The 19881-nt window shown below is 48.5% G+C and overlaps 1 protein-coding gene across 6 annotated transcripts in view; it reads right to left on the bottom strand.

The window, feature by feature from the left end:
* CIC (capicua transcriptional repressor) overlaps nt 1-19881 on the bottom strand; it is an 83013-nt gene that overhangs the window by 16032 nt on the left and 47100 nt on the right. For all 6 annotated transcript variants that reach the window (XM_069948545.1, XM_069948543.1, XM_069948542.1 and 3 more), the window contains exons 3-6: nt 1829-1978; nt 1546-1753; nt 1128-1257; nt 764-946 (exon numbers count right to left, since the gene is read on the bottom strand). In XM_069948545.1, coding sequence (XP_069804646.1) covers nt 764-946; nt 1128-1257; nt 1546-1753; nt 1829-1978 — 671 coding nt within the window. The remainder of the gene's footprint in view (nt 1-763; nt 947-1127; nt 1258-1545; nt 1754-1828; nt 1979-19881) is intronic.

The following is a 19881-nucleotide window of genomic DNA, read 5'->3' as shown; positions in this document are numbered from 1 at the left end:
CACGTACGATTATCGTTCGAATTCGACCGTTATCGCGCAAATTCGCACGATAATCGTTACGTGTAAACGCAGCATTAGACAGAGCAATTTTTAACGATTAACGACTAACAATAGCAAATGAGATTGTTTATTGTTAACCCATATTACACAAAACGATGGTCATTAGTTATGATCATTACCATGGTCATTATTGTGATCGTTATTATGATCGTTTACTCCATCTGATCACAGCAAAACAATGAACAATGTGCAATTACACTGAACGATTAGCGAACAAATTGCGGAACTTGTGCGAACGAATGTGGAATTACAGCGAAAGATTAACAATATTTTAGGTTCAGAGCTAAATCAACAATCAACGAATGATTATCGTTTAAATTCGAGTGATAACGATTTTTCGCACGATAATCGTCCCTTGTCATAGGGCCCTCAGACCCACACTCCTCATTTAATCACCTCCATATTACACATATAGGAGGGAGATTTATCAAACATGGTGCAAAATGAAACTGGCTCAGTTGCCCCTCTCAACCAATCAGATTCCACCTTTCATTTTCCAAAGAGTCTGTGAGGAATGAAAGGTGGAATCTGATTGGTTGCTAGGGGCAACTGAGCCAGTTTTACTTTACACCAGTTTGATCAATCTCCCCCATAGTCCAAATGAATATCCTGATCCAGTCATCTCCATACTATGAGACCTTCACACCATCACCTCCTCATCCCGTTTCCATCACCAGTTTCTCGTCAATCCCCAAATCTGTACCTGAAAGGCCAGGTCATGATACTTCTGCTTCTCCTTGGTCCCCAGGGCGTACCACCACTCGCCCAAGATCTTGCTGACTGTGCGGTTGTCCTGATTTGGATGACGCTGGTGTACCAGGGCCCGGTGACGTTTGCTGAATATCATGAAGGCGTTCATAGGACGGCGAATATGATCCTTCTCCCTCTGTGACAGGGGCGGAAAGAAAATTTGTTAGAATCAAGTTTTAATGGATTAATCCTCCTTAGACATTTATGGCATGGCCTGTGACTACGCTGTAAGGGTCTGATGGTTGTGGATCCCTTCTCCTCCAGACACTTACGGCACATTCACACAGGTCTGATAGGTCGGAGGTGCACCACGTTACCTTGTTAGGGCTCCGCCCATCCTTCTCAGAGGAGGAGTCTCGCTCCTTGGGGAGGGCACTGAGAGACTGAGTCCTGCGTTTCCCAGAATGCATCTGCATTGGAATCTCAGAGGGTCCAATAGTAAAGAATCTGCAGGAGGACGACACTGATATTACTTCAATGATCATCTCACACTGACTCCTATCCATACAAGTCACTGAGGATACAGGAAATATACTGTGAATTTCTCCAGTGAGCCCAGCCATAGCGGCTATGTTGGCACAGCAGAGCGTCAGCATGGCTCAGTGCTCCAGGATCTGATGTCTGTATAGTCAGCAATGTACTAGGTGTATGGAGCGGCACGGGCAGGTTTACCTGTTCTGCACCAGTGATGGAAAACCCCAAGCCCAGATATACATAACCCACTGCCTCACTCACGGGTCATCATGGTCGCTCTCTGTCTCGCTGTCACCCCTCCGGTCCCCCGCAGTGACTTGTGTTGTGATCTCCTGGTGCTGGGACTGTCTTGCAGGCTCCTCACTGGGTAGCTGGGGGGTTGTATCGGTCAGGGTCACTCCGCACCGCTCATCTTCACTGCTGGGCACAGGCGCAGCCTCATTTGCCACCGATGCAGATTCAGGGGGCTCTGAGGAACAGAGTGATATTAACCCTTTGCTGTAAGACGCAGCACATGCAGTGGTATAGTGGGCAGGAGACGTACCTTTACTCTGGCTGGTGGCCCCGGGGTGATTGACAGGCTGCTGCCCCTCGCTGGGCTGGACGGAAGAGTCAGGTTGGCTCGGAGCCAAAAATGGAACCAGAGAATGCCAGGGAAATACGGCAACAGACCGCGGCTCCACGTTAGTCCAGACTAAGGGGAGAACAAACAACGTGTGATCAATGTAACATAATGCAAGGATAACAGCAGCACCTTTGTGCTATGGATCAGAGATGACGTAAATACGCCGTCACATTGTGACCTATGACCGCTGAGGATCCAATCCCTAACATTACTTCATAGCAAGGGAAACAACTTTACGTTATGTTCACACAAGGTATGAACAATGGCAGTTGTTGCATTGAAAGCAATGCACAACGGTCAGAAATAATTGACATTGACAATTATTTCAACAACGGCTGATCAATACATTGTGTGAACAGCGGGCGTTGTTTGCATTGACTTCAATGCAAGACATTTTACTGTGAAAAGAACGGCCGTTGTTTTAATTGAAAACAGAGGCCGTTGTTTTCATAAAATGTGTGGTGTGTGAACATAGCCTTAGGGTGCATTCACAAGTTCAGGATCTGCAGCAGATTTTATGCAGCGTTCAGTCACAATATCTGCGCCATCAAATCTGCCACAGAGCCTGTGTGAACAGACCCTTAAAGGGAGTTTAAAAGCGACAATAGAGAAAAAAAAAAGTGTGTAAAATGCGTCACAATTTTTAAAATCTTTACGTGCAAGACTGATTCCATTCACTGCCAAGAAACACAGATCCTGTAAACAGCAATTAAAGGGGTTGTCCGGGCTTACAAGAAAAAAAACAAAGCAGGGCTGCCTTCTACCAGAAACAGCACCTCTCCTGTCCTTAGTTTGGGTGGGGTATTGCAGCTCAGTTTCATTAAAGTAAATGAATTGTAATACCGCACTTAACCTGAGGACAGGGGTGGCGCTGAATTTGCTGGTGCTATATCTAATCTTGGGTAACCCCTTTAATGACGTATTATAAAGACATCAGAACTTCTCCCTGCACAGTGATGATGCTACATTTATCCCCTGTCAGGTGTCTATATCATTGATAACCTGGGTAGGTGCAGAGGCTGTGGGAGCCCGGTAGGTGTGAGCGGCCCGCCTGTGCCCGTCCTCAGCACAGCAGAGCGGGGAGCACACCCTACAGTCAGGAAGACCTCCTTTGTTCTTGTTCCTGTTTTCTCAGACTTGCCGTGACCTTCCGTACAACCTTACAGCGGCCACAAACACAATGTGAGGGGAGAGGGAGGAGAGATGCAGCAGCAGAGAATAAAGGGGGGCTCTGGGGGGATATAAACATAAGTCATTTAGGATTACCCATAGGGGGTATACAGGTCACAGTCAGCACCCTAACCCCTCAGTGATGTTACAGGATGGAGAACATCCAATGGTGTGGAATCTGATAGTCTGCCATTAATAGAGTCCGAGCTCAATGGCGGGATCCTCTGTACTAGTGCTGGACATGTAACCAGACTCCGCTCTCCGCCCCATAAGAAAAGGCATCAGGGTAGCCTCTCCTAATGGTCTGTATTTTATCCATGAAACCCAGACAGAGCAGAGTTTAGTTAAGGTGTAAAAGCCCTTTAAATTCCTGTAGGGTTTCCCTTGTCCGTCTTCTTCTTACCACTACTACGGACAGAGCAGATTACAACAACCTGGACTCTGCATTACCAAACATTCACTCCAGCTAAAACTTCTTACTTTCAAATCAACTGGTGTCAGAAATGTATATAGATTTGTAATTTACTTCTTATCGCCACTCTTCCAGTACTTATCAGCTGCTGTATGTGCTGCCGGAAGTGTATTTTTTTCCCCACCTGAGACTGCTGCCACCTCTGTCCATGTCAGGAACTGTCCAGAGCAGCAGCCAATCCGCATAGAAAACCTCTCCTACTCTGGACAGTTCCTGATATGGACAGAGGTGGCAGCAGAGAGCACTGCGTCAGACTGGAAAGAATACACCTCTTCCTGCAGGACATACAGCAATGGATAAGTACTGGAAGACTGGAGGTTTTTAAATAGAAGTTAATTACAAATCTCTGTCAACAGCTGATTTGAAAGATTTTTTTCCGCCGGAGTACCCCTTCAAAAGGGACACTCCAGCTTCCTGTAAGTGTGATGACTGTACATCCATAAAGGAGATGTGACCATAGCCCGAGCCCTGTAACTTGCCAATGCTTTACATTCCCTCATTATGGTCAATATCTCCGCTTGCTGTCAGCAGACGACAAACCACCATATGCGAGTGCGCAGCCTCCTATAGAGATGATGTGGGCCTCTGCTTATCCACACTGCACGGCCTCAGTCAACATTTGAGAGAGACATTTACCCCACACGGGCACTGCCAAGACTGTGTGGAGTCTGTACCGCACGCTCTGCCAACATAGATGACAGCAGCACACACAAGCTGTCTGCTCCGCTCGGTGCCAGCACGCCGAATGACGAGAGGACAGAGAACAATATACAACTTACCTGATGTGGTTGGTAACAGGGAAAATGATTTATGCCATAACTTTAAGATAGTATTTCCATGCAGCCTGTGGCTGCAAAACTACAAATCCCATCATGCACTGAGAGCCTTATTTATGCTGCTATCCCTTTAAAGATAGTATTCCCCATCCTGTGGCTGCAAAACTACAAATCCCAGCATGCCCTGACAGCATTATTTATGCAAAACTACAAATCCCAGCATGCCCTGACAGCCTTATTTATGCTGCTATCCCTTTAAGATAGTGTTCCACACCCTGTGGCCCTACTGTGGCTGCAAAACTACAAATCCCAGCCTTCGGCTGTCAGGGCATGTGTGGTTTTGCAGCAGCTGTAGGGGCCACAGGTTGCATGGAAACATCTGGGCTCCCATGGGCATCACTGGGGTCTTAAAAGGTGCCCATCCGTGGGGGCGCTGGCTTCATGTTGGTATATCTATATCCCATGTGACCATCCCACTCTTATTATACCTCTACCCAGTCACAACACAAAACGCCACAGACATGGTTATGCAATAGTGAAAAATTAAATAAATAAATAAATCAAGTCATGCAGGGATGGACGGGGTTAACAGATTCATTGATCAGCTATAGCGCGCTGCATGCATGCGTCAACCTCCGGGCATAGGATGCTGCCCCCTCCCCTGGCTGCACGACTTGATTAAATCATTTACAACCAGGGGCTGGCCCAGGGCAGGGAGGTGCGGGGGAGGCTGGTGCATTAGGCAGAGTCCTCCCACTCACTCCCTGCGCTGAGCCCATACACATCTACACACAATCGCTGCCGCTGCGCTGACCCACATCTGCAGCGTAGTGAATGCAGACGGCAACATGTCGCTACTATAAAGCGTCGCAGCACAGGAGAGCCCCCGGGGGGCGCTGCCCGTGGGACGCAGCTCCCGTAGTACACAGCAGATGACACCTGTAGAATGTAAGCACTAACCAAACATGCTGAGGCCGCGGGCATTGGGTGTCCTCTCTGATGAGAACATGCTGGGCACAGGTTGGTCACGATGCCCCTGAAGCTGTCACTGACATGTCCATGCCAAGCTCGTACACACCCTTCCTGGGTAGGGGGGAGTCCAGATGCCGGCACAATGCAGGAAACAGGTGAAGGGTGAAGCTGGTGGAGAGAGCGAGGCAGCTGCCAGGGTGTAGTGTGCCCGCTCCAGGAGCCACGAGGGGCAGGGCAGGAAAACAATAACAAATGCGTGTAACCGAGGGGAGGGGGAGGCTGCACTGCCACCTTCACATGACTGCCACACTGCAGCCACTGGGCATCCCCCAATCACTGCAACTCAGCTGGATGGCAGGATCAGTGGGTAAGAGCGCCCATGTTTACAAGATCCAGATGGCAGGTCCGGGCTGTCACTGCAGGTAGCGGACTCTCTGTTCAGGCTGTCACTGCAGGTAGAGGAGTCTCTGTTCAGGCTGTCACTGCAGGTAGAGGAGTCTCTGTTCAGGCTGTCACTGCAGGTAGAGGAGTCTCTGTTCAGGCTGTCACTGCAGGTAGAGGAGTCTCTGTTCAGGCTGTCACTGCAGGTAGAGGAGACTCTGTAACCAGCCCAGGCTGTCACTGCAGGTAGAGGACTTTCTGCCCAGGCTGTCACTGCAGGTAGAGGAGTCTCTGTCCAGGCTGTCACTGCAGGTAGAGGAGTCTCTGTCCAGGCTGTCACTGCAGGTAGCGCACTCTCTGTTCAGGCTGTCACTGCAGGTAGAGGACACTCTGTAACCAGCCCAGGCTGTCACTGCAGGTAGCGCACTCTCTGTTCAGGCTGTCACTGCAGGTAGAGGACTCTGTCCAGGCTGTCACTGCAGGTAGAGGACTCTCTGTCCAGGCTGTCACTGCAGGTAGCGCACTCTCTGTTCAGGCTGTCACTGCAGGTAGAGGACTCTCTGTTCAGGCTGTCACTGCAGGTAGCGCACTCTCTGTTCAGGCTGCCACTGCAGGTAGAGGACTCTCTGTCCAGGCTGTCACTGCAGGTAGAGGACTCTCTGTCCAGGCTGTCACTGCAGGTAGAGGACTCTCTTATCTTGGTTTCGTCAAAAAGCACCAGGACTCATCTCCAAGTTAGAAAGGAGACTTATTTTTACAAGTATCTGGTGTCAAATTTGTAACTTCAAGCTGTCTCAGCTGATGGAGATGTCTCTCTCTATCCTGCAGGAGGTCCCAGGTAAAGGAGATGTCTCTATATTGCAGGCAGTCTCACCTGATGGAGGTCTCTTTATATTGTAGGAAGTCTCAGGTGATGGAGGTGTCTCTCTATATCAGGCTGTCTCCCTATATTGCAGGCAGTCTCTCTGCTGATGGAGCTGTCTCCCTATATTGCAGGCAGTCTCTCTGCTGATGGAGCTGTCTCTCTATATTGCAGGCAGTCTCTCTGGTGATGGAGCTGTCTCTCTATATTGCAGGCAGTCTCTCTGGTGATGGAGCTGTCTCTATATTGCAGGCAGTCTCTCTGCTGATGGGCTGTCTCTCTATATTGCAGGCAGTCTCTCTGCTGATGGAGCTGTCTCTCTATATTGCAGGCAGTCTCTCTGCTGATGGAGCTGTCTCTCTCTGGCAGACAGTCTCTCTGCTGATGGAGCTGTCTCTCTCTGGCAGGCAGTCTCTCTGCTGATGGGCTGTCTCTCTATATTGCAGGCAGTCTCTCTGGTGATGGAGCTGTCTCTATATTGCAGGCAGTCTCTCTGCTGATGGAGCTGTCTCTCTCTATATTGCAGGCAGTCTCTCTGCTGATGGAGCTGTCTCTCTCTATATTGCAGGCAGTCTCTCTGCTGATGGAGCTGTCTCTCTCTGGCAGGCAGTCTATCTGCTGATGGAGCTGTCTCTCTCTGGCAGGCAGTCTCTCTGCTGATGGAGCTGTCTCTATATTGCAGGCAGTCTCTCTGGCAGACAGTCCCTCTCCCCCGGCTGTCTCTCTCCGGTGTCAGCTGTCCCTTCCTCCCGGTGCCCGTGTGCTGCGCAGCTCGGATGGAGGTTACACACACAGGAATCCCCGCTCGGTGTCTCCGGTTTCTCCCCTCGTCCTCCGCTCCGGCCCGTGCTCCGGGATGTCAGCCTGTGCGCGCCCCGAGGTCCCCGGCTCCCGTCCCTGTGGCCTGTAACATTGTATCAGGCACCATTCACTCTCCCCTCTCAGATAGCAATAGCAAACGGGAGGGGGGGCGGGGGAGACAGGAGGGAAGCCTCACCCCCCCGCACGCATGCCCATTTACCGCTCTCCTCTGCCATTGGCCGCCCGGGCCGTGTCATTCACATGCAAATCAGCTCTCTCACCCGCTCTGTCTTCTCATTGGCTGGCACAGGAATGTCAGTCATATGCAAATGACAGACTACGCGCAGCCGAGGCGCTGATTGGTCACAGCGCGGCTCCCCCTCTGCCTTTTCTGGACGGTATGGTAATGAGGTGACGTTTCAGCAATGCGGGCACGGGATTGGTGGAAGCGTACGGGGGGCGGGGTCTGGCTGGGGAAGCGGGTCAGATTGCAGTGCAGTGACTGGTGAGGGGAGGGGGAGCCCCCAGCATTGGTGTGACACAGGGCAGGGGGAGGGCTCACTGGAGCCAAGGGTGGGGGAGGGGTGTGCACTGTCCTGCTACAACCTCATTCCGCTCCTCACCCCCCCTCCTCCTCCTCCTCAGTGATGGAGCCAGGGGTCCGCGGCACATCCCGCACCCGTCATGGAGGGGCTGCCTCATACACCTCATAATAGTAGACTTAGGAGCCCACATCTATGCGCCCCCTGGAGGACCGGCCGCCTGCTCATGTTAATGGAAAGGGTGTAATACCTCATGTCACCTGTTGTGGCGCTGCTGGGATGTTGTCCACTTTCTGCTGACCAGGGATGGGGAACCTTCGGCCCTCCAGCTGGTGCAAAACTACAACCCCCATCATGCCTGGACAGCCGAAGGCAACAGCTGGAGGGCCGAAGGTTCCCCATCCTTGCCCTACAGGACTGTGGGTTTCTGACACGGCCATTAGACGCTCAGAACCCAGCAACCAATCACAGCACAGCATTCATTTCATACAGAGCATTGAGCTAGTCAAAGCTTGGCTGTGATTGGTTGTTATAGGCGCCATTCTATAGCAGCCAATCAGAGTGCTTCTTTCTCACTTCTGAAAGCTGGAACCCGATTGGTTGCTATGGGCAACTGTTCCACATACTGTGCTGTGATTGGTTACTATGGGCAACAGCTTTCCTTTTCACCATTTTGATAAATCTCCACGCTGTGTGAACATAAGCCAAGCCTGTAGATGTTTCCCATGCAGCAGTCTGTATGTAATGTGACACTGTACAGAGGAGGCGGAGGGAGGGGGTGATACTCCTCAGGGGAGGTAGGACTGTACACACACTTATAGTACTACTACATCATAACAGCAATACAGATTGGTGCTTGCTGCAAGGTTATCCCCCAAAAAAGCACAGCTAACTACGCCACCCCTGTCCTCAGGATGTGTGCGGTATTACAATACGGCTTCATTAATATCAATGGAATGGAGCTGAAACTGAGGAGAAGAGAGGTGCTGGTTCTGAAAGAAAGCGGCCATGTTTTTATAAACCTGAACAATCCCTTTAAATGGGCGCTGCCACTACAAATATCTCATATCTTAGGGCCCTATCGTTCAGATTATCGTTAAATCGTTCGAATCTAAGCGATAATCGTTCGGTTGAATAGCAGTTAACGATTAACGACCGAACGAGAAATCGTTGATCGTTTAATAAGACCTGGACCTATTTTTATTGTTGCTCGTTCACAAATCATTCGCATTGAATAAGACGTCGTTCGCACGACGAACGCAATAGCGACGACAAGACGACCCCAAGTACGATCATAAGTAACGATTATCGTTCCATGTAAATGGGTGAACGATTTCAGGTCTTTCGCAATACTGGTCGTTTGGATCGTTTATCGCGAACGATAATCGTCCCGTGGAATAGGGCCCCCTTAAGGCCCTATTCCACGGGTCATTTAGAGGAGCAATATCGTTCGTATTCGGCCGATACGGACGATAATCGTCCTGTGGAATAGAGTGCAACGATCAGCCGACATCGTTCATGTCGGCTGATCGTTGCAGTCGCTTGTTTTTCAACATGTTGAAAAACAAGCGACTGATATAGCAGCGATCTGAATAGGAGCATCGGCAGCAGGCGCTGCTATATCCTATGGGCTGCCCGGACAATCAGTGATCCCCCGGGCAGCCCCCCCAGCAGCTCCCCGCCGCCCCTCCCGCACTCACCCGCTCGCTGACGCCGCGTTGAATAGCGGCGGCAGCAAGCGGGGAACGAGGAGCAAACGAGCGCTAATAGCGCTCGCTTGCTCCTCCAAACGACTCGTGTAATAGGGGCATTACGGTCAGAAGTTACGGTCCTTTTACCGTAATTTTTAGTGAACGACCAACAACGATTTGAGATCATGTTGAAAGATCACGATGAACGATTTCTCGCTTGTCGTTCAATCGTTCGAGTCGATTATCGCTCAAATGCGAAAATTCGAAAGATCGTTCCGTGTAGACGCAGCATTATAGATCACAGTGGATGTCACTGCTGACACCCATCCTGATCAGGATATACAGCAGAGGACAGATCACAGCAGCACCATCCACTCATCTGCCGGCCGCTCATTTCGGCAATATTTTCTCATAGACACTGATAAGTATTGGCGGAATGAGCGGCCGGACAGGCAGTGCCACCATCTCTTCTCACCTATATCTTCTGATCAGAGCGACGCTCGGACTCGCTGTGGTCAATAACATACCGGTCTGAGATGATACATCAGGAGTTGTCTGTAGAGATAGGTAAGGGTCCATTTACACAGAAAGATTATCTGACAGATTACCTGCCAAAGATTTGAAGCCAAAGCCTGGAGTAGATTTGAAAAGAGGAGAAATCTCAAACTTTCCTTTATGACCTGATCTCTGTCTATAGTCTGTTTCTGGCTTTGGCTTCAAATCTTTGGCAGATAATCTGTCAGATAATGTTTCTGTGTAAATGGACCCTTATGCTGGGTTTACACGAAACGATAATTGGCCCGATCGTACCCGCTCCGATTGCCCTGGCCACGAGCATACCTTACCTGCTCCGCGTAGCAGGTGTTCGAAATCCCCGGCTCCCCTCTACATCCAATCAATGCACGGTAGCTCTGATTGGCTGAAAAGGAGCCGTTTCAAATTCCCGGCTCACCTCTTCAGCCAATCAATGCACTGAAGAGGGGAGCCGGGGATTTCGAACACCTGCTACGCGGAGCAGGTAAGGTATGCTCGTGGCCGGGGCGATCGGAGCGGCGGGGGGGGCGATCGGAGCGGCGGGGGTGGCGATCAGAGCGGCGGTGGCGTTCGAGCCGGCGCAGGCGGCTGCGGATGAGCGGGCGGCCGGACTTTCGCGCAACGACTGTTTACACATATTTTTATGCAAATTTTTTGCGAACGACAATTTAAGAACAAGTTAAAAGATCAAAATGAACGATTTCTCGCTCGTCGTACGATCGCTGCGTTTACACGTACGATTATCGTTTGAATTCGATCGTTATTGTGAAAATTCGCACAATAATCGTTTCGTGCAAACGCAGCATAAGTGCTACAAATCTACAGTTTCCTACAATTGTATCCGGTCCAGACAACGCTCTGTGAGCTCAAATTAGCAGCACACATCTTTATTTCGACCTGGTAGTTTGCTATAATGTATCAGTGCAGGAGATGCACTGTCTCCGAATTTTCTCAATAACGGTCGCATTTCAGCGATAATCGGTTTGTGTAAACACAGCGAAAGATCAATCTATGAGCGATAAATCGGTCATTGTGATCTTTCAGCATGTTCTCAAATCGACGTTTGTCGTTGACTGAAAATTCGCGGATCGCTTCGTGTAAACAGTCTTTCACCGGTTCATGTTATATGTGAGATAGGCTTAAGCAATCTTAAACCGATCGCAATAACGAATTTTCCAAACCATGTACCGTTCAGTCTAAACACTGATCGTTATAAAAAAAACACATCGTTATTTCAAAATCGTTAATCGTTCGATTGGGCAAATTATTGCTCTGTGTAAACGCAGCATTACATTTATCAATAGTATCATCTAGGCCAAGGGCGTCAAACTCAGGTCCTCCACCTGCTGCAAAACTACAATTCCCATCATGCTTTGGCTGTCCAGGCATGATGGGAATTATAGTTTTGTAACAGCTGGAGGGCCCAAGTTTGACACCTGTGATCTAGGCCACCCATGGGACTACAATTTCCAGCACGCACTGGGGGAAATAGAACTCCCACATGCCAGCTTGGGGGGGATGGGTGGTCTAGGCTTGAGTACGTATAGTATTGATCACACACAGGGTATCCTGTGGTTGGAAACCACTCTGACGGTAAGTGATCACATGGCGAGTTCACACTCCCACCCACATCTATGGGACCTGTGAGTTGTGGGGTCCCAGTTCTTTCCTCCTGTACAGGCTGCAGGCTCCTTGAGCTGCCACAGAGATTATAGCAGGGATGGGGAATCTTTGGCTCTCCAGATGTTGCAAAACTACAATTCCCATCATGCCTGAACAGTCGAAGCTTTAGGCATGATGGGAATTGTAGTTTTGCAACAGCTGGAGGGCGGAAGGTTCCCCATCCCTACTTTATAGTCTCCATCACCAATACTGCGGACTGTGTGGACGTTCTCTTTCTCTGTGAGGTGTGAAGGATGCTTGTTCCCTCGCAGGTCAGGACGACATTACACTGGCAGAGCTGACAGGATATTTGCGTAGATGGCGCCATCTACGCGATGGCGCCATCATCACGTATCCGAACCGCCAGATAGAACGTCTATTTATTCCAACTGCTTGCTGTGGCCCTACCTGCCCTGTGTCACGGCGATCAGCTCTTTATTCATCATACGGGAGAGAAGGGGGGGGGTGATTTAATGCGCAGCGCTCTGTGACTACGTATGGGACGAAGGGCACGACCCAATGTCATGTTCTCTACAGGATCTGCCAGCCTGCAATCTGTGCGGAGAGAAAACGCTGCACCTATGTGCCGTGCAAAGGCCGGGGGGCCTCCCGCTGAATACACTGGGCCGCGTGCCTGGAAAACTGACAAATGAGCAGAAAAGGGAACGAGGGGGGGGGGGGGGATGAAAGAGACAGGGAGGGATTTACTAACGTTATTAGCTGCCTATATGAAACTACAACTCCCAGCATGTCTGCAGCTGTGACGGCATGATGGCTCATAACATTACAGTCAGCTGGCCAACACTGTGTAGGTTCCCCCCAGCTCCGAACCTTTGAGGCCTGGACTCCATAAACCTCTTAAAGGGGAAGTTTACAAAAGAAAAAAAAAAAAATCTTTCAGAAAGTTATACAGATTTGTAATTTACTTCAATCAAAACATCTCCAGTCTTCCAGTACTTATCAGCTTCTATATGTCCTGCAGCAAGTGGTGTATTTTGTCCAGTCGGACACAGTGCTCTTTGCTGCCACCTGTCTATGTGGGGAACTGTCCAGAGTAGTAGCTCTCCAGAACGAAAAGAATACACCTCTTCCTGCAGGACATACAGCAGCTAATAAGTACTGGAAGACTGGAGATTTTTTTTTTTTTAATAGAAGTAAATTACAAATCTCTAGTACTTTCTGGCATCAGTTGATTTGAAAGATTTTGATGAACTAACCCTTTAAGGCAAGGATGGGGAACCTTCGGCCCTCCAGCTGTTGCAAAACTACAACTCCCAACATGCCTGGACAGCCTTCGGCTGTCCAGGCATGTTGGGAATTGTAGTTTTGCAACAGCAGGAGGGCCGAAGGTTCCCCATCCCTGTGTTAGGGTATCCTGTAAGTTGTGGGGTGTGGTCTCCACCAGGAATTTAGAGGGAAATGCATGACCAGTCACAAGTTACAAGCTGGCAGGAGGCTGAGCAGTGGCAGAGATTACATGAAGGAGCGGTACAGTACACAACAGACCGCAGACAGCAGCCATGTCACATTATTATCTGATTACCGCCATTCACTTCAATATCAAAAATCAACAGATTGTCCCCGCCTAAAAAATCTTTCATAATCATATCAAAGAACAGAGCGTTAGACAAAAAGCAAATCCAAAGACTACACATCGTCTTATGGTTTTCGATGGCAAAAAAAGACGGAATTTTCCTTCTCCATAACATAACAGTACGCGTCCCCTTTAAACGCTCCTCCCACACATCACGTTCCCACGGTGACCAGGGCTGGATGTGATTGGCTGGCCTGAGCTCCCGCAGTTGTACTATCTGTGTAATTGTTTATTTGTGCTGCAGAAGCAGTGAGTCACCGGGATGAGGCACACACTCCAGATGAGACACGGCCAGGGACGGACGCACGAGAAAAACACAGGAGCTAACGTGCGCCACTACTCCTCCGTCAGCCAATGGGGTGGGGGAGATGGACTAGGTTTATAGGTTGTCATAGTGATGGCCTTAAAGGGGGTTCTCAAGTTATATAGGAAAGCTTAAATAGGTGGTTTATAAGTAATCCTAGAATAAGCTGCATGTTGCTTAAAAATAAATAAACAGGAAATATTTGTCCTTAAAGGGGCACTCCAGAATTTTTTTTTTTTTAATCAACTGGTGTCAGAAAGTTATACAGATTTGTTAATTACTTCTAATTAAAAATCTCCAGTGTTCCAGTACTTATCAGCTGCTATATGTCTTGCAGGAATTGGTGTATTCTTCCTAGTATGAGGGTGTGTGCACACTACGGAATCCTGACGGACTCTGGCGGCCGCGCTCATTTCCACCCGTGCCATTCTATGCATGGACGGATGACCTTAGCATTTCATATATTGGATATGTGACCTTGGTATATGATATACTGGATATGTGACCCTACCATGTCATATACTGGACGTGTGACCCTACCATGTTATATACTGGACGTGTGACCTTACCATGTCATATACTGGATATGTGACCTTAGCATGTCATATACTGGACGTGTGACCTTAGCATGTCATATACTGGACGTGTGACCCTACCATGTTATATACTGGACGTGTGACCTTACCATGTTATATACTGGACGTGTGACCTTACCATGTCATATACTGGATATGTGACCTTACCATGTCATATACTGGACGTGTGACCTTAGCATGTCATATACTGGACGTGTGACCCTACCATGTTATATACTGGACGTGTGACCTTACCATGTTATATACTGGATATGTGACCTTACCATGTCATATACTGGATATGTGACCTTACCATGTCATATACTGGATATGTGACCTTAGCATGTCATGTACTGGATATGTGACCTTACCATGTCATATACTGGATATGTGTCCTCCTTACCATGTCATATACTGGATATGTGTCCTCCTTACCATGTCATATACTGGATATGTGACCTTAGCATGTCATATACTGGACATGTGACCTTAGCAGCCAAGCACTGACTTGTCATGCAGAACACAACATATAGAACACATATATACAGAATAGCCAATCTCTGGCTGCGACAGTGTTCCTAGTTCTCCCTATAAACAGCCCACCCATACAGCTCGCCATCACTGCACCCTATAAACAGCCCGCCCATACAGCTCGCCATCACTGCACCCTAAAACCGCCCGCCCATCACTGCACCCTATAAACAGCCCGCCCATACAGCTCACCATCACTGCACCCTATAAACAGCCCGCCCATACAGCTCACCATCACTGCACCCTATAAACAGCCCGCCCATACAGCTCGCCATCACTGCACCCTATATAAACAGCCCGCCCATACAGCTCGCCATCACTGCACCCTATAAAAAGCCCGCCCATACAGCCCGCCATCACTGCACCCTATAAACAGCCCGCCCATACAGCCCGCCATCACTGCACCCTATAAACCGCCCGCCCATCACTGCACCCTATAAACCGCCCGCCCATCACTGCACCCTATAAACCGCCCGCCCATCACTGCACCCTATAAACAGCCCGCCCCTACAGCATCCTATAAACAGCCCGCCCATACAGCTCACCATCACTGCACCCTATATAAACAGCCCGCCCATACAGCTCGCCATCACTGCACCCTATAAACAGCCCGCCCATACAGCTCGCCATCACTGCACCCTATAAACCGCCCGCCCATCACTGCACCCTATAAACCGCCCGCCCATACAGCTCGCCATCACTGCATCCTATTAAACAAAGGTTTTGAAAAATCTGAAAACATTAATTGATACAGTTCCTCAGCATTCTCCAGATCTCTGCTACCCCTTAGACTCTGGGAATTGTACACGTAACGACTGCCATCACTCACTATTTATTAGGACTATGTACAGCGGTGCCTGTATAGGTACATCATGTGCTTTTATCCAATGCTGTCACTTATTGATCTTTTCTTATTGGTAATGATCGGGTCTGGGTGACTCCGCAGTGTTGAGAAGTCTTATTATTTATACATGGGTGAGTGAGTCACACACTATACAGTCATTTGCTACTTTCCGTATGAACAATCACTGTAAAAAAAAAATACGAAATGGAAAGAAAAATGAACAAAAACATCCGACTATCTACTATAAAGTCATCCATAGACATGCAGCTGTCCTGGTGCAGCATAAATGGGCCCACTGCACTTTGTAACATGCAACTAGCTTGGATTGTGGTAAAAAAAAGGGCCCTATTCCACCGGACGATTATCGTTCAGATTATAGTTAAATCGTTCGAATCTTAACGATAATCGTTCGGTTGAAATGCAGTTAACAATTAACGACCGAACGAGAAATCGTTGATCGCTTTATAAGACCTGGACCTATTTTTATCGTTACTCGTTCGCAAAAGGTTCGCATTGAATAAGATGTAGTTCAGTCGTTCTCAGTAGATACGAACGCAAATACGATCATAAGTAATGATTATCGTTCCATGGAAATGAGTGAACATTTTCAGGTCTTTCACAATAGCGGTCATTTGAGATCGTTAATCGTTAACGATTATGGAAATGATAATCGTCCGGTGGAATAGGGCCCTAAGAGGCTCTAGGCACCGCTTATCCCATGGAGGATGTTAGGGTTGGAATTAATTGTCGGTTGCAACGTTCCAAAACTGCTGTTAGATCAGGGGGGCACATGGTACCTTTCATATATCTGTCTGTGCTTCCAGAATGTAGAGAAATGCTTTTATTCTCCAGTGCAGAGAGTCAGAGGGGTGTTTCTGAGCTCCTGAAGTGCAGCAAGCTGGGACATCTCCTTGCTCCCCCTCCCATACCTGACCCTGCTGGGGCCAACAGTCAATCAAGCAGGTAAAGGGCTGGGAGGGAGGGGGGGTAAAGAGACATTCCAGCTTGCTGCTCTTCAGGAGTTTGGAAAAGCCTTGCTCACTCTTTGCTCTGCAGAATAAAAGCATTTCTCTACATCCTGGAAGCACAGACAGATATATGGAGAGTCCAATGTGTCTCCTTAACAGCAGTTTGAAGCATGAATTACAGCTGACAGATTTCTGCCAATGTTCAGATGCCCCACAGAGAATGAACGGAGCGTTGGCACTACCACTAGTGGTGGTCTCAGCAGTCAGACCCCCAATGTTCAAGATGTTGTCTACATAGCTAATACCATCTATATAGTTTTCCATTCGCCCTAACTTTATCATACAGTTCCATGTCTGCACTGGTTAACCATGATGGCCGTCACTGACAGGTTATTAGTAGTGATGAGCGAATAGTGAGATATTCGAATATTCGATATTCATACGAATATCCCGCGAATATTCGATCCCATTAAAGTCTATGGGAACAAGTATTCGATTAGTTGGAAGCTGGGGGATTTGAACGCTTATCGAATACTTATCGAATATTCATGGGATATTCGTACGAATATCGAATATTCGAATATCTCACTATTCGAACGAACAGTATTTGCTCATCACTAGTTATTAGTGATGGCCAATGGACCGTTCACATCTGCAGTCCACTCACACGAGTAAGTAGAGCAGATTCATTAATATGCCTGCTTGCTGATGGTTTCCAGTTTTAGGAAAAACAAACTGTAGAAATTCTTGACTTTTATCATTTTGATGGATTATGTATCTGAACCGATGGAATATCCTGGCCGCCTCCATGCTGACCTCTTCTCCTGCATGAACGGACTCTCTTGTGCGAGGGATACACACAATCTTACGGATACTCGGCTTTGGCAATCAACAAAGGGCATTCCTACAACCTGATCGCCCTTCATGATTTTAAGATTAACCCTGGTTCCTAGTTCTCAGGTAGGAAGCTGCTGTAATAGATACCTTTAAGGGCTAACTGGTAAGCGCTAATGTGACGGACCCCCTTATAGATCTCAGCGGACGTCTTATATGGCTGCGGTAAATTGATGGCCTTTAACGTCATGTGATGCAAAAATACCTTCTGCCTTTTTAGATAAAACTTAGTCTGACCTTAAAGGGGAACTCTGAACAAAAGGTTTCTAATTGTTTAGGTTGCCATTTTCAAGAACAGTTGACACAGTCTCCAAACTGAAGCTGTAGGATATGCTGGTAGTTGTAGTTTTACAGCTGAAATGAAGGTTGAAGACCTTCACCCTAACATTTCATAAAGGGAAACTCTAAGGGCTAATGCACACGTCTACAGAATTCGGTCTGTACACGGACGATGTTCGTCGGACTGGACCTCGGAGCTCCCGGCATCATGATTAATTATGATGTCGGGAGCTCAGATACTGTCTGAAAGATTGCACTAATGTACTGACACAGCCACACAGCTGTGTCGGTACACTAGCTAAACTTTTAAACTGTTCAGGAGCTCCTGACATAATAATTAATCATGATGCTGGGAGCTCCGAGGTCCAGTCCGCCGAACATCGTCCGTGTACAGACAGAATTCTGCGAACGTGTGCATGATCCCTAACTGTCCTTTGTAGCTATATATTAGAGGTGTCTTCTCATCCGTTGGGGTGAAGCAATGTCTGCCCATTCTCAAGTGCATTCTCAACATGTTGAAAGACAAACGAGGAGCACAGCAGCGATCTGCTGCCGCCGCTCTGCGTAGTAGGGGCGGCAGCAGCAGACTGCTGCTATCTCATATGGGTATATAGGAAGAGCTGCGGGGGGCTCCCTCGGACGAGAAGCTCCTCATCTGGTAAGCCCCTCGCAGCTCTTTGTATATATTGTGCTTTAATGTGGCCACCAATTCAAGTTATGACCCTACTGTGCAACCCTACTGTCCACCCCAACAAATGCTACAATGAAGGGGCCCCTAGTAAGACACTGATGTTTAGGATTGTCAGGGGGGCAATATCCAATTGCATTGCTCTGATCAAGCAGGCAGGTAAACAGGCAGCCAGGCCGGGCCTTGTAGCTCCACAGCAGCTGATGAGCAACCTCCACAGTCACATGACTCATTCCAATAGGACTAAATAAGGAGATCACCGGCTTGTAAAGGTCATTTACTGCCAGGAAAACCCATAGATATCTGATGACCTCATATCTTACCATACTACTCCTGTCCGGGTGGGGTTTATATCATTGTTCATCCTGATCTTCCTGGTTCCGGAACAGAATGAGGAAGTTTAGGATGTTTAGAAAAGACATAATGGTGCAATATAAATGGACATGTAACCTTCTAGATGTATACACTAGGGATCCCGGCCAGAGTGTATACTATCTGTATACACTCCGGCTGGGATTCTATGCTTTCACATACAACGTGTGTGCTGTGTGAACATAGCCTTTAGATGTATATACCCCTGTAATGGCTGCCAAAAGGCGAACGTGACCCCCACTGTACCCTCCACCGTTACTGCCCAGTAACAGAAGACAGACAGGAGGCAGGGGAACAAGAACAATTGCTCTTTTGTTCGCCTGCGCCTTTTTATTTTTCTCTCCCCCTTTTCCTAGCAGTTGTGAGGTTTTCGCTTCTGCCTTCACTTGCGATTTTTTACATAGGACTGCGCATTTCTCATTGTCTGCCTTTACAAAGCTTCATAGTAATCCACCTACTCCTAGGTGAGGCATAGCTGCGGAGGTGGCGGTGATTTCCCAGAAGGCATTTAAAGTGTTAACTTACTGGGCAGAAGAGACAAGAGTGAGGCTGCAGTGCCAACCAATGGGTGGCGAGGCGGGCGGCCGCCAATGAGAGGAGAAGCAGAACCTCATACCTCCCACTACAGCCTCCAGGAGTCAAATCAGTTCACCATAGTAAACAAGAGCTCGGGAGGGGGAGGGGAGGGCGGCTCTGCTGCTGGGGAGGGGAAGGGGGGTACAGACACCGAGGAGAGATATAAAAAAAAAAATTGTAAGGCGAGTTTGGAGGTGATGGGAGGAATAGCAGAGACGAGTGTGTGACAGCCCAACACATCAGCGGGGAACACAATGTTCCTTGATTAAATCAAGTGACTGAAGAGCCGGGTCCTCAATGAAGGGGGGGGGGTGTACAGGGAGGAGGCAGCGAGTCTTCACATAGTTTTCCAGGGGTGAAACAGCTGTCTGAGGCCACGTTCACACCTGCATTGAAGGCTCATTTGGGTGCCAGACAAAAAAGGGGCAGCATGCTGATCTACCGTGTTTCTCTGAAAAAATGACTAGAGCTTATTTTCAGGGTA

This window comes from Dendropsophus ebraccatus, chromosome 12 (assembly GCF_027789765.1).
Source record: "Dendropsophus ebraccatus isolate aDenEbr1 chromosome 12, aDenEbr1.pat, whole genome shotgun sequence".
In the NCBI taxonomy this organism is placed as follows: Eukaryota; Metazoa; Chordata; class Amphibia; order Anura; family Hylidae; genus Dendropsophus; species Dendropsophus ebraccatus.
The sequence above is the reverse complement of the archived record's forward strand: the minus strand, read 5'-3'. Positions and strand labels throughout refer to the sequence as shown.